Raw genomic sequence first — 15,187 nt, 5'->3', positions numbered from 1 at the left:
ACACGGCAACTCATACCTATCCAAAGCCAATGTAGACAGATGGGCTCAGACTAGGAGAGGGCACCTTCCCTCCTGGCTCCCCTATGGGCAATATCTGGGCCACTGGCCTGTCTCATGGGATGGGGGGCAAGTTGAATCCTGGGGTTGAACCTAGAAGACCTGAACATTCTGGCCCCACACATTCAGAGGGCAGCTGTCCCCTGCAGCCCAGCCTTCCCAGGGCTGACCCCAGAGCATCCTCCAGAGGGGCTCTGGCCAAGGACCCCAAATCTTGAGGTCAGGAGAATCTCAAGTGAACTGAAGAGGAAGAATGCTATGTGGTGGGAAGGCTCTGGGGGTGGTCTGGGGGTCACGTTGTTGGGGATACCAGCACAGAGAAGGAGGCTAGGAGGCTAGGAGGGGGGTGAGACAGTCAGAGGACAGACCACAGCTTGCCAGTGATGTCACAGAAGACTTTCACTTCCAGGCTCCAGAATAGACCTGGGGTGTGTGTTTGTAACTGACGAGTCTGCCCTGCACTCCCCCCACCATCAATGCTCAACACTGCACTCCCCATAACTCCAATTTTTCTCAACTTCTCTACTATTCACATTGTTCAAGAGATATTTCCCTAAACAGTGGCTGCTTTTCCAAAAACAACTCCCCACCCCACCATTCCCAAGAAGACCCTGGCTTCTCCTGTAGGACTCTAGTCACTCTCTCTAAAATAAATCTGGGGGAAGAAGAGGGCCTCTGTGCCCAGAGGAAATATCCCCCAATGCATCCATATACCCAAAGACTGTAGGACAGGGCATGAAGCCCCTGGATGAGGAAGGATGAGCAAGGATGAACCCCATTCCCACTTTAACCACATCCGCAACGAACACACCGCATTCTGGTCCTTATTCCAGGAACCTCCCCACTTCTCCAATCACTCTGCTCTGCCCTGGGCCGAGCCAGGCTCCAGACACTGACAGTGGGTTTGAATCCTGGTTCTATTACCTTCCACCTGTGGAACTATGGGAAAGTTGCTTAATGTCTGAGTCTCAGTTTGCTCATCTGTAAAATGGGATGGTACACTAATAACATTGAGCACAGGGCTCCAGACATGGACAGTGGGTTTGAATTCTGGTTCTATCACCTTCCAACTGTGGGACAATGGAAACTTACTAATGTCTGAGTCTCAGTTTGCTCATCTGAAAATGGGACTGTGGGAAAGTTACTTAATGTCTGAGTCTCAGTTTGCTCATCTGTAAATGGGACTATGGGAAAGTTATTTAAAGTCTGAGACTCAGTTTGCTCATCTGTAAAATGGGGTGGTACACTAATAGCACTTCGCACAGGGCCTGGCACATAATTAACACTCCACAAATGGGAACTGTTGTTCGTACCATCATCCTCCTTCACCTCAATCCCATTCTTCCCTACCTTCTCCACTACGTTACCACCTGCGCCTTCAGCTAGAGCCCTGTGGCCTCCTGAGCAAAGATGGGCCCACCAGGTGGACAGTTTGGGGCTAAGAGCTACTATTCCTCAAGGCTCAGCTCAGGCCCCAGAAGAAAGCTTTCTGTGTTTGCAACTCCCGCGAGCCCCAGTCGCTCCTTTTATCACAGGCTGTTTACCTGACTACAAATATTGTGAGGGCAGGTGCTATCTTTCATCTCCGTCCCCAGTGTCTGACACACATACACTGATTCATTCAACAAATATTTGTTGAGCACTGAGTCCTCACTCTGTAGTCCTAGCGCTGGGACATCACTTTTTCCCTTCCCTTCCACTGCCAGGATCTTCCTTCTCTGACCTTGGGAAGCCCCAAGACGGTGGGAGAACACATCTGTCTGGTAATCCTCCTGCTTCTTAGAGCCACTCAGGACTCTTGCCCTGAGGGCTGGGGGAGGAGAGGGAGGCCTGGGGGAGATGACCAGGAGTCTGGGGGCTTTGCAAGTAGGTAAGAGACCGCCAGGCAGGCCTGGCAGAAGCTCTGCCAGATGGCACGTCCTCATGCTCCTGTCTCCTGCCGAGTCCTGACTTCAGCTCCTCTTGCTCCCAGCGAGGCCAGAGCTCAGCCGCAGCACATCACCTCTGTCTCCTGGGCTCCCTTCCTGCCCTGCTTGTGGCCTGGGGTTTATGAATCGCTCCTTCCCTCACCTGGCCCAGGTCCACAAAGGCGGCCAGTCCTGGTCCCAGGGATGAGATGCCCGGATTCTGTAGCTTTGATTCAGCATCAGAACCAGGGTCTTCCCACTATTGAGAAATCCTTGCTGGGCTCTAAAACGCATCCCTCTTGCTTAAGTTACTTCCTGTGGCTTGAAAACGGGGGGGGGGGGGTGGTGTTGGGAGCAGGCTGGGTAGAGAGGCGGCTTCAAGGAGACAGCGGGGGAGGAGAGGCCAGGCTGGAGCTGAGCCGGGAGACATGGGGCTGGCCCAGCCCGGGAGAGGAGAGAAGGGCTGTGAAATGATTCGGAAACACGGGACGGGAGTGGGAGTGGGGAGCAAACGCACTGGGGCATGGGTGGCCCAAGGCCAAAGGGTGTGCTGGCGAGAGCCCCCCAGGATTCTGACACCCTGAGGGTGAGGAAGGCCAAGGGAGAGGGTGGGGGGGTGGCTGGCTTTCATACATGAAATCTGGAAGGGTTCCATACCCACAGGGTGGGAGGCCGAGAGGGCCCGGGCCGCCCAGTTCAGTGAGATGACAGCCCCCCTTCGAGCCAGGGAAGTCAGTTCATCGCAGACTCAGGGGGGCTACTCTCTGCCCCCTCTCTGCCTTCCCTCTAGACACATCACTACCCATTTCCTGTTGTGATTTTAAGCACACACATACACACAGGCACACAAAGAAAGAGGGAGGGATAAGTGAAGCTGGCCAGCTGGACCTGGGGACTCATTTCGCAACCTTGCCGCTTACAGCCTAGGGGGCATTTTCTGCCTCCCTGCTCCTTCCCCCATGCGGCATGGTGCAGGGAAAAACTCCAGGACCCCGGAGGGCCCTTCCAGAGCATCCCCTCATACACAGTCCAAAACTAAGTGACTTCAGCAAAACCTATTTCTTTTAAAGCCTCTATGTGCAGCGGCAGAACCTGCCCTCCCCACACACACCCCTTCCCAGGGCCCCATTCCTGCAGGCTGCCCTCATTCTTTCTACGGTGAAAACATCCTCAAAGCCAGGGGAAGACAGGTCAGAGGAGCACAGCTAAGGCAATGCAGTGCTGGGGGTCGGAGGGAGCGGGTGGGGAGGGTGGGTCAGTAGACCTGACCTCCAGCCCTGCCCAGGGGCAGCCCTGCAGGGGGCTGGGCGGAGCCTCAGGTTCCCTGAGCCGGTGGTGGTCCGAGGTGAGAGGCAGAGGGGGCAGGCCAGGCCTGGCTCTAGTACTAGCGTGCTTACTGACCCCTCCGGGGCTCCGTTTCCTCAACTTGAGTCTTCTGTGGATGACTTTCCAAATGTTTGCCATGGTTACGTACAGCTTACACGATCATTTACCTGCTGATTCTGTAAGTCAACTCACTTGTTTCTTATTTTGCTGCATCCTGAGCAATCTACAGAATCATAGACTTGATGTGCTAGTTACAGGAGTTTCCTAATGGGCATTACATAAAAACATAACTACAACAATAAAAAAATGCACGTCCACATACCACCTAAAATCAAGGCATCCCTGCTTTGGGAAAGGCAGCATCAAAAAATGAGAGGTCAGCCTCAGTCCTCCCTAAGGATCTTCTGGCTCTCTCTACCATGTTCTCCAGTCACAGAATCAGAATCCACAGAGACCTCCCCATGCTGCTGGGACAGTGGCAGAAGGGGGGAATGAGCCCTGGAATTACATCCCAGGAGGGAGGGGAAGGGGTGAGGACTCAGCCCCCAGGCCTCCCAGTCCAGGCCAGTGAAAGTCACAGACAGAGGGAGAAGTGTTGGCAGCGGGGCTCAGTTAAAGGAGGAAAGCAAGCGCGTGCACACACACACACACACACACACACCCCTTCCAGAGCATGTGAGGAAGTTGGTCAGAGTGTGTCCCCCGACTCTTGAGGAGAACAGAAGGAAGGAGCTGGATCAAGACAGGAAAAAGCAGGGGCTTCGATCCCAGGCTGGCTCCATGGAGCCTCTCCCGGAAGCTGCACTGCCCACTGGGCATGGCAGGGTCTTGGAGGGGCCCTCTGAGGGCTCTCAGGACTCCGAGCAGGTCTGGCGCACACATGCCCTAGGACCCATGTGAAACAGGCTCACTTCCTGGCCTCCTTCCTTTTTTCTATTCTATTTCTGTTACCAGAGTTTTCTCTGGGGCAGGCTCCCCCTTCTTCCCACACCAGCAAGCAGGCTCTCTCTGCCTCTCGGCCTCTGGGCCCCAGCACCTCTCAATTGTCAGACTCCTCCCTCCTGCATGGGGCTCCCTCCCAGGGGTGCAGTGATGGTCATGGTCATAGCTGGGAATGGGATGATTGCAGGGAGGGCTCCCCTAGGGGGCAGAGAGAAAGCAGGAGAAAGCAGCAGCCTTTCTTCTTCGTCCCCCTCGGGGAGCTAATTACAGGCCAGCAGCCCACTGCACAGGTGAGTGCCTGGGACCAGCCACCCGCACACCAGGACAGGCCACTCAGCTTCTCCTGGGAAGGGGCTGAACTAGGGATGGGGGAGGGTGCTAGGGGAGAGACACTTCCGACATCCTCATCTCAGGGCCCATAATTAGTCTGTGGGATGAGAGCAAAACAACTATCCTCAGGGTGACAGCCAGACATTCAGGCGGCATGGGGCGTGGGGTGGGGGCAGGGAGGAGGGACAGAGGCTGGGGCAATGGGAACCCACTCGTCCACCCCACCAGCATTTCTCCCTGGAACCTTGGTCTGTTCCTGCCTCCTGGACTCTGCCCCAGAGGGGCCCAATGAATCTAGCCGACTGGGAGGCAAGGCTCTGTTTGCCAAGGGAGGGGTACCTGCCTGAGCTTATTTCCTGCTTCTCCTTTGGAGGAAGGCAGGAGAGGGGCCCAGGCCAGAGGAAAAGCCGAGAAGTTTCCCATCAGGGCACCCTCGCCAGCCGCCTACCCACGAGCCCATCGTCTGGCCCTGAGGCAGGGCCAGGGAGGGAGCTGCCAGAGCTGTTTGCCCAGACAGGCCTGTTGGGTGGGGCCGTCGACAAGGAGCAGAGAGGGGGCAGCTGTCTTCTGGGGTCTCGCCCCGTGCTACCCTCTCTGCCATTGGGTTCCCTGATCTGCCCACCCCTTGAGAGGTCCGCCAACCAAGTGTGGCAGCCCCCAGCCCAGCATTCCAAAGAAGACATGTCCGATCACAGGCGAGCATTGGTGACCGACAGCCCAAAGACACCACCGGGATGCTCTGGAGGAGCTGGAGCCGAGGTGGGGACCAGAGGGTGAGGCCGCGGATGGTGAGGGCTCTTGGGAACCCCTGCTAGTCCAGAACTAAGTCCACGAGTCATCATACAGGGAGGCAATGAAGAACTTAAAGATCTTCCAGCAAGATTCACAATCCTAAACCTTGTGGGTTGTCCCTCGCTTTCACTTCACTTGATCGGCTCTGGACAGGCAAGCTCAGACCCATGATGCAGATTAGGAAATCAAAGCAGGAACAGGGAATTCTGATTTACTCAAGGTCACAGATCAAGGTACCCTCCCTCCCCGGGGTCAGATCAACCTAGGCCAGATCGTCCCCCTCCTCCCTGCGGTGCGCTTCCCAGAAATGTAATGGTGCCAGGTGTTCCGTTTGTTTCTGTAACAGCATCTGAGAAGAGCAGGGATGCCGCAGGCAGCGGATCTATACCCTGGCCCCATCCCCAGGTAGGCCCCTTCGTCCACTCCGAAGACAGTAAGGACAGCTCAGGGACGGAGTTTGAATGGAAACATCCCAGAGGTCTTAAAACCTTCCTGGGGCCCCAGTGCTCTCTGCTCCTTCTCTAGTCTCATTCACTGCCACAAAGTCCCCCAAAGAGCCTCAGGACCCCCACACTCACCCTGCAGCAGTGGGTCCATTCCGATGATGTCCCCAAGGAAAATGACGGAACATGGAGATAGACCCGCCAGGCCCTGGCATCTCTGCCCTCAGCCACAAGCTAGCAAGGGTGTGCCTGGGCCCCAGGCCCTTTGTTTCCCTTGCCCCGGCTCCTGCTCCATGGGAAAGCCCCTCTGCGGTCTAATCAACACTCTTCTCTCTGAGAAGGGACAGTCCCTGGTCCCTGGAGATTGACCATTCTTCGCCCCCTTAGCCCTCTTCCTTGGCCCTGGCCCAAAAATCAGGAACCATCTAGAGACCCAGCTCAGAGAGAGGGAAGGAAGCAGAGCCGTCAGTCCGCCCCCGTCCTCCAGTAGGTGTCATCTCGTGCAGCCCCCTGCCTTGGCCTCAGTCATAAATAAGGGCTTCTTATTTAGACTCCTGCCCCAGACAGGGGTCATCCTGGCTAACCCTCCGCCTCTGTCCTAGGCAGGCTCCAGCTTGCCCCATCCTCCCCGCCCTCCGCCGCTCTCCAAGCTGGGAGCAGGCGACTCACGGTGCAGGCTGAGGGAGATGTTGATGGTGTGCTCATCCACGAAGCCCTTCAGGCCAGGCATGCGGGCACACTTGAGCTGTGTCTGGGCAGCGCTGTCCCCAACATGCACCCAACACACAGTCTCGTTGGCGTAGCTGAAGTCCATGGCTGTGGTCTGCCGTGTACTAGTGGGCGTGATGGTAGACACCTGGGCCCCACTCAGGTACGTGGCCAGGATGTTCTGGGAGTTGGCAATCAGCAGCACAGGGGGCCGGTCTACCGGCTCTATAGACGGAGGAGAGAAGGCGCGATGCGGCAAAGGGCTCTAGGACTTCACTGCCGTCCCCCCTCAGGGAGCAACATGGGGGCCCTCTAGTGCCACGGCCACAGGGGACGCCACCTACCGTTCTTGGCCTTGCAGGAGCGGTTGTCTGGCTGCAGCAGGTACCCTTCCACACATCCACACGTGAAGGAGCCGTCCGTGTTGGTGCAGAGCTGGCTGCAAGTGCCATACACTGAGCACTCGTCAAAGTCTGCCAGGAGAGGGCGAGAGCGGGGTCACCTCCCGTGTAACGAGGGCAAGGAAGTGGGTGCCCGCAGACCCCACCCGCGGGGCTGTCTATCCTTACTGGCTACTTTGGAGGACAACGTGGCAGAATCTATCACAGGGAGAGATGTGCAAACTTTATCACCTAGCAAGTCCGGGCTTGGAATCTGTCCTAGTGAAACAGCCGCACATGCGCACATCGTCCGTTCATTCAGAAAAGATTTCTTGAGGACCTGCTCGATGCCAGGTACCGTCCTAGGCTCTGAGGATGCAGCCGTGAATAAAATATATTCCAACTGCTGCCCTCACGAAATTTAAATTCTGATAATAAATGAATCATTGGTATTTCGGTAAGAAACAAAACAAAAAAGGAAATTATATGTTAGAGGGGCTAGTGCAGTGGAAAGTGACTGGTGGGAAGAATATTAAGCAGAGATGGGGGTAGAGAACGCAGGCACCGGGTTGTGATTTTAGGGATGGCCTCCTGAGAAAGTGGCATTCGTGCAAAGAGCCGAGGGAGGTAAATTTAAAACAAGAGGACGCACTGTTTGTGACAGGGAGAAATCGGAACACCTCACTCCCCAGTAGGGAGACGGCCAAGTAAACTGCGGTAATAGTCATACTGCATAGTGATTTCTAGAAGAACGAGGGAGATCTCTACATTTTAATACGGAAACATCTCTAGAGCATACTGAGTGACAAAGGGAAGAAAGGTACGTACAGTGCGGTATTTATGTGAGAAGAGCACACGCACATAAACGATACTTTCCATTCGATTATCTGTGAGTACATGCATACCCGTGTACAGAAAAAGGCCTGGAGAGAGAGGCAGCAAACTGATCCATAGCACAGCTGACCTCCGGAGAAGGGAAAGGGAGCAGAGCTGAAGAGGATTTGTCAAGGCGGACTTTGGTTTTATCTGTAATGCTTCAAGGTTTTTATAAGAAAACCCACCTATCTGACCCATGAGCTTCTAAGAGGAATTTGGAAATCTGGTGGCAGCAAGTGGTCGGGGCTCACAGTCACGCCCTGAGGCCGCAGGCCGTGCAGCCAGGCCGCCTCTCCCGTACCTTCCGTCTCGTTTTTCCTCCTACTCGCTGGCCCTGCCCCACGTCCGTCCCCCAGCCAGCACACACGGACACACAAGCGTGTGCACTCACATACCTTTGCAGGTCTTGCCATCTGCCTGCAGCTGAAAGCTGTTGTTGCAGTAGCAGGTGGGCCCGTTGAGTGTGGGGACACAGTGGTGCTGGCAGCCCAGCTGAGAACAGGGTCCTTGGAGCTCTGTGTGGGGGCAGGCAACACGCCCTCAGGCCTTCAGACCGGGCGGCCACACCCAGACTGCCACCTTCCCCCGACTCCTGTCAAGCCTTGGGAAACCACTTCCGAGGCCCGCCACGTTGGAGATGGAAGAGGCTTCAGGAATCATCTAATATATTTTGCAAGTGAGGAAACTGAGACCCAGGGAGGGTATAAGATGGGCCCAAGGTCCCATAGCCAATTATGGCTTAGAGACCATAGCTGCCTGCTCTGGTTGCTCTGGACTCCCTTGTCCCCGTGGAGAGGGGTTCCGGCAGTTGCTGGGGTCAACAGGGAGCGAGGACAGTAAGTCTCAGCTCCTTCATGTGCCTCTTATCTGCACGGCCCAGGAACTACAATGCTGGCTTCGGGGCTGAGGGTGAGGAGTGGGCAGGGGATGGGGTCTTTCCCCTCAGGATCCGAGTTCTGGTCTGGAAGCACCCCACCAGCCCATCCCTTAAGCCCTGGAGGCATCAGAGAGAAGGTCCAAGGTCCAGGTGGAAAATGGGAGGAGGAGCAAAACTGGTTCCCTCAGGACCTTTCTCTAATCTTCCTCCTGCCACTGACCCACTTCCACAGGGGAGACAGAAGGGAATGAGACAGGAGGGGGAAGAGGTGGGAGAACAGCTGCCCCCCCCAGACCAGCGACCCAATTAATGGCCTTGCGTGGGGCCAGGCGGCCTGGCCACAAAGACCCCTTTGTCCAGCTGCCTCACACCCCCGCTTCGCCCCCACCTAGGAGAGAGAGCTGCCCGAGATGCTAAGATGTTTAGAGGCATTAAGCCTGCCAGGAGGAGCTGCGATGGGGGGCCAGGCCCCAGTTATTTCTTCTCCTCTCTGCCTCCACCCGGGAGCCCAAAGGTGCTGCCTGGCCAACCTTTCCCCACAAAGGGGGGCCAGGGATGATATTGTTTGTTCTGGAAAATCTAGACAAGAATTTCTCTTCTGGGCACGTGGCAGGAGGATAAGGAGGCCCAACTTCTCTAATAGCAGAGAAGGGAGCTCAAACCCTAGGTTCTCATGGTTCTTCGTTGTCTTTTGCTGCTGACAAAGTATTCAAAAGGAATCGAACTTGAACACGCAGCATGCGGTGAGATGCGATGGGCACGGTCATTAAAGTCAGCCCCTAGGCCCGAGCTCCGAATCCCGTTCCAGGAGCTCTAGACAAAAACATGCAAACTCGACCCAAGGAAAGGATAAAAATCTTCCACAGACTCCTTGCTCCACACTCCCTGCCCTCAGTGAAAAGGATCCAGATGTGCCTCCTCCCGCAGGCAGATGTTTCTGACGGGCATATAGGTGCAGGATGCCACCCTCACCCAGGGGCTTGCTCAGGCTCTGGACGCCTTGAGCTCAGTAGAAGGGAGAAGTCACCATTCCCTAGTCCCTGCCTCGCAGGCCTGAGGCTCTGTCTTACCGACAAATCCTCCCCCACTGCTCACGAATGACCCACGCTCCCCTTGGCCCACACGGGCTTTCAGGGGAGGAATGGTAGAGCTGCTGACCTGAGTAGAGCTGGTGACCTGAGCCGCAGAGGGAAGCGACCTACCCTCCTAACGTTTCCTCCTCGGCCTGGGCGACCTTCCCACCAAGCCACTGTAGAGTGTCTCAAAGATCTGCACTTCCCAGGGGGGAGGGCACTGGCGGGGAGGCAGGTGAACCAAACACCAAGTCCCCACCCCCAGCTTCAATCACAGCATCTGCTCTTCCCTGTTCACACTCAGGTTTCATGTAGGAAACCCTTTGAAGAAAGGATCCCACTATTTACAACAACAACGAAGTATGAAAATATTGATCTAGTGAAGAGCTCTCATTTTACAGGTGGATCCTGGGGTCCAGAGAGAGGCAGTGACTTGCCCAGGCACACACAGCCGAAGAGAAGTGCCCAGGCCAGGGCCCCTGCTGATCCCCGCAGAGTGGCTGACCAAGCCGCAAACCCCAAAGGCCTCCTGACTTAGGAGCACGGGAGCAGGACAAGGCATCATCCCCACTGAAGGTGTGAGGACAGTCCTCAGATGCTGGGCCGCCAAACCCATCACGGGCACGGCTGAGAACTCACTGCATCCATGTCCTGGGTCAGAGAGGTGGAAGAGCCCTTACCTCGGCAGTGGGGCCCCTCGTCTGAACCGTCCGCGCAGTCCTGGACCCCGTTGCAGAGGCGGGACATGAGAACACACAGCTCGGTGCCCAGGCAATTGTGCTCGTTCGGCTGACATCGCTGGGCCTTACTCTGTGGACCTGGGGACACACGGAAAGGCTAGCATGAGCAAGCCAGCTACACTGGCTGTCTGGCCAGCTGTCCACTGGAGGGGGGGCGGGGGAGACGAGCAGACACCTGCACTTCTTCCATCCCAGGAGGCCTCAGGGGCTGGTTACTGTCCTCCACCTCGAGCTCTTTTATGCCATTCCCGACGGGAGCCCCACACCTGGAGGCAGCCGGGGGAGGGGAGAACTAGGCGTTCCGCAGAGCCCACTCCCCACATGCCCGGTACCCATGGATCCCAACACCTCCACATCGTATGCTTGGGAGACAGGCTGAGGTTTCGAGGTGAGAGGTTTCGATGAGCCGAGGAAAGCAGAGTCCACAGCAGGGAGGCTCACATGTTAAAGAACACCGCCTTCCCATAGCTCCCCAGCGCCCCGAGCCCGGGGCTGAGAGCCAGACCAAGTTTTCTGGAACCGCACTGTCCAACACATAGCAGCAGCCACATGTGGCTATCGAGTCCCTGAGATGTGACTAGTTCGAACTGGAAGCATAAAATACAGCCTGGCTTTGGAAGACTTAATACCCACCCCCACAACACAAAAGAATGCAAAAGATCTCATTACTAATATTCTATGATTAATATCCTGAAATAATAATATTTCAGATACATTGGGTAAAAGAAAGTTAAAATTCACTTAACTACTTCTACCTTTTCTACTTTTTATTTATTTTTATTTTTATTAAGTAGGCTTCCTGCCCAGCACAGAGCCCAATGCGGGGGCCTGAACCCACCACCCCGAGACCAAGACCCTGAGCTGATACCAAAAGTTGGACATCCAACCGCCTGAGCCACCCGGGCACCCCTACTTTTTACCTTTTCTAGTGTAGCTACTAGAAAAATTTCAAAATTGCATATGTGGCTTGCATTATATTTCTTTTTTTTTTTTTTTTTTTTTTTAAATATTTTATTTATTTATTTGACAGAGAGACAGCCAGCCAGATAGGGAACACAGCAGGGGGAGTGGGAGAGGAAGAAGCAGGCTCATAGCAGAGGAGCCTGATGTGGGACTCGATCCCATAACGCCGGGATCACACCCTGAGCCGAAGGCAGAGGCGTAACGACTGCGCTACCCAGGCGCCCCGCATTATATTTCTATTGGACAGCACCGTTCTAGATGCCTGACCCCAGAGCAGCCTGTCTGGGGAAGGATTCGGGAAGCGGCAGAGGCTGTGGCCCACTGATGATGGACCAGGGCGAGCAGGGTAGAGCTCCTCAGGGAAGCCTAAGGAGGCCACGCAGACGAGGGTGCTGGCTGAGCCCGTGGGCTGGGAGCCAGACCACCACCTACGGGCTCCCACGATGGACAGGGTGTGTGAGTGAGGGAGTGTCCACACGTGAGTGCATCTATCCACGTGTGCCTGGGGAGGCGTGCGCAGTTGGAGTCTGAGTCTGAGATTGTTTGTGAGCGTCTGGGGGCATCCGTCTGAGGTCAGGCTTCTACAACCCCGTCTGAGAGTGTCGACTCTGTGTTGCAGTGAGAATGTGTCTGTGCTGACATCTGCCTTCGCCTCGGGGCGGGGTGGGGGGATGGTCACATGGGTGCCCAGGAGGGGCTGTGTGTGAGAATCGTGGGTCTGGGAGTGTATGAGTGGGAACAGTGTGCGGATGTGTATAAGGTGGGGTTTGCATCACACTAAAGGAAGATCTGGCCCCTCTGCATGGCTTTCGTTACCCCAACATCAAGCATGAGGGTAAAAAATGTAGGGCATAAAGGTGGCATCAGTCAAGAGACTCCAGGCTGAAGCACGCTCACCATAGAAACGCTTGCAGAATATCTCTGGCCCCACCCCTCGAGGGCAGGGTATGGGGGTGAGGCAGAGAGAACTGGTGGCTCCCTTTCTGGCCCTAAAAATTACCCTGGTAATTGTGGGTGAGGGTACGGGGCCAGTGCAGGGTGAAGCTGTGGGAAAGAACAGGGGCAGACCTAGGGATGCAGGGTCTCCTAGACCACGGCCCGATCAGCCAAGCACCGAGAGGCTGAAGGTGGAGACCCCAGGACCTGCCAGCAAGTCCTCCACCCCCCACTGGCAGGGTAAAGGCTGGGTGGGGACCTTTCTCCCAGTTTAAACAGCTGCCTCTGATTACACCACTTACTGGGGCAGGGGAAGGCGGGGGTGGCGGGAAACGCACAGGGGTGGGGCTTCTGGTACAGAGACTGAGTGAGAACCAGTGTGGCCTTTGGCCTGGGAGCCGGAGGGTAGGAAGAGGACACAGCAAGACCCGGGGGCACTTATCAGGAGTCAGAAGTCTCAGAGATGCGAAAGAGCACTAAGCCAAAAGGGCAGGGAAGCCAGGCTCTCTCCTTCCAGCAAAGCTGTCCACCCAGATAGCAAAGTTGCTGGCAGGCTTGGGAGTGCAGCCGTTAACGGAGCAATCAGAGGGGCCATTGCTGAGCACATCAGACACCATGCCGGGCACTTTGAAGAGGGGGAGAGTTTTAGCTGTGTCATGGACAAACAATCACAGGGCAAGGTCCACACCGGGCTAGAGATCAACTGTCCTTATCCCAAACTGCCTGGGCCAAAAGGAAAAGGTGTTTAGGGGGAGGGATCACAAAAGGTACTTACAAATCTCAGGGGCCTCATCAGATCCATCTGGGCAGTCCCTCTCACCATCACACCGCCAGCCCTTTGAGATACAGGTGATCTGGTCTCTGCAGGCAAACTGCTTGGGGCTACAAGTCTTAGGGGCTAGGAGTAAGGAAAGAAAATGAGGGTGTAAATGAAGGATGGAGGCCTTAAAGTCCCCTAGAGCTCCTCTTCCTTCCCCAGCATCAGTCCCCATCTGGCCCAGAATCTGAGCTACAGTCCAGGTGCCTAGGAGTGGCAGGTGGCTGTGGGTCGCTCCTGGAATACGGTGTGCCGGTGGTGGGGAGAGGGAAAGGATGCAGGGAACATGTTTTACAGCCCCCGACCCGGCCCCGTATGCTGCCTGTCTAGTGTGCCTCTCCTCCAGTCCTCAGGGTCAAAGCCCTCGCTGTTCTGCATTACTCTGGTTTCAGATACCAGCAGCCCCAGCTTTGCTGACTGAGAGTGATGGTAAAGGATGGGGCATTTAGGCCTTTGACATGTGTTCTCTTTATCTTCCTTTCCCTCCCACTAGAAGCCCAGAACTGCCTTTTTTTTTTTTTTTTTTTTTGAGTAAGCTCTCCATTCGACATGGGGCTCGAACTCATGACCCTGAGTTGCACGCTCTACTGCTCTTTTCTAGCCTCCCTGCTCGGTGTGCCCTCTGGGACACTCCTGGTCCCTGAAACCCATCACCCTGCCCATCTCCAAGTCCTAACCACCAGCCCTCCAGACAGGAAGTGTTGGGGGGGATGCCTTTGGTACAGCAGTGACTCGGAGAATGTATCAGCAGAAGTACGGGAGGGCATGGCAGGGCAAAGTGGGGGGCTCCCTGCCTCCATCTCCATTCTCTAAAGACACAGCCTCCCTTGGTGGTTAGACTTGAGGGAGGACTTTCAGTAGATGTCGCAAGATAAGAGGCACCCGAGATTGCTCAGGATGCGAGATCCGAGGCAGGAGGATGACTGGGGTGGCCTAAAGGAGCTGGTTTCAGCCCAGGATGTCTTTGGCCTATCCTTCACCCCCACCAGCCTTCCTCTGCTCCTACTGAGATTTCTTACTGCCTTCTTCAAGGACGAATTAAGAATGGTAACAGTAACTCTTATTGTGGGCTCAGCATGTACCGGAACTGCGGTAAACCAGTTCTTCCCATGTATCATCTCATTTAATCCTCTCCACAATATGACAAAACAGGTAATGCTAATACCACCATTTCATAGATGAGGAAACCGAGCCCCAGAGAGGGTGGGGTCACATAGCAGGCAAGTGACAAAACCAGGACTGAAACCAGTTGAGCCAACTCTATGCTTTTAACCAGTGCAGTCCACATCCGTCTTCCCTCTCCCACCGAGAGACACTCGGAGCTGTTCCTTCCAACCTCATCACCATGTCCTCCATGGGAAGAAAAGTCCCTGACTCTCCCTCGTCCCCACCCAGGGCTGGGTTCCCAGTCTCCCAGCCCTCCGTCGCCTTTTGCTCAGTCTGTGATCCATTCCATCTCTATTCAGCTGGCATGCACTGAAGACCAGCCCTGCGCCAGGTACTGCACGAGGCACTGGGCTGCCAAGGAGGAGTGAGGTGCCCCTTGGGAGCCCCAGCCCCCCCTGGGAAGACAGCTGTACACAACTAACTCAAATGCAGGGCAGAGTGAGCTCAGGGCTGGGACAGAGCATAAATAAAGTATGTCAGGGCTCCAAGCAGGGAGGGATAGAGTCTGAGGAGGGCCACACGGAGATGATGTCCTCCCTCCCTAACCCCCATCTCTGGCAGACGGGACTGCACTCAGGCCCCTGGCCAGGAGGAGAGCCGAGTTCAGGAAACACATCAGGGATGGCCTGGCCAGGCTCCCCCACCCGCGGCGTCCCCCTCCCCTACCTCCCACCCTGAGCAGGGAATAAAGGCCCCTTGAGGAGGTGGATAATGCTGAGTTCATTGCCCCACTGGGCCAGCTGTGAGGTCTTCCCGGGGAACAGCCCGCCAGCCTCGTTAGCATGCCGGAGACCGGTCCTCTTCCCCTGGCCAGCCGAGACTGCCTGGCGGGGGGGGGGGGGGGGGGGGGGGG

The 15,187-nt window shown here is 55.8% G+C and overlaps 1 protein-coding gene across 1 annotated transcript in view; it reads right to left on the bottom strand.

The window, feature by feature from the left end:
- LRP1 (LDL receptor related protein 1) overlaps window positions 1–15,187 on the bottom strand; it is an 83,131-nt gene that overhangs the window by 60,878 nt on the left and 7,066 nt on the right. Inside the window, exons 2-6 of the mRNA XM_040637156.1 lie at window positions 13,126–13,248; window positions 10,392–10,529; window positions 8,157–8,276; window positions 6,850–6,978; window positions 6,467–6,730 (exon numbers count right to left, since the gene is read on the bottom strand). Coding sequence (XP_040493090.1) covers window positions 6,467–6,730; window positions 6,850–6,978; window positions 8,157–8,276; window positions 10,392–10,529; window positions 13,126–13,248 — 774 coding nt within the window. The remainder of the gene's footprint in view (window positions 1–6,466; window positions 6,731–6,849; window positions 6,979–8,156; window positions 8,277–10,391; window positions 10,530–13,125; window positions 13,249–15,187) is intronic.

This window comes from Ursus maritimus, unplaced genomic scaffold (genome assembly GCF_017311325.1).
Source record: "Ursus maritimus isolate PB19 unplaced genomic scaffold, ASM1731132v1 scaffold_21, whole genome shotgun sequence".
Lineage (NCBI taxonomy): Eukaryota > Metazoa > Chordata > Mammalia > Carnivora > Ursidae > Ursus > Ursus maritimus.
This window is presented reverse-complemented; position numbering and strand designations above follow the sequence as displayed.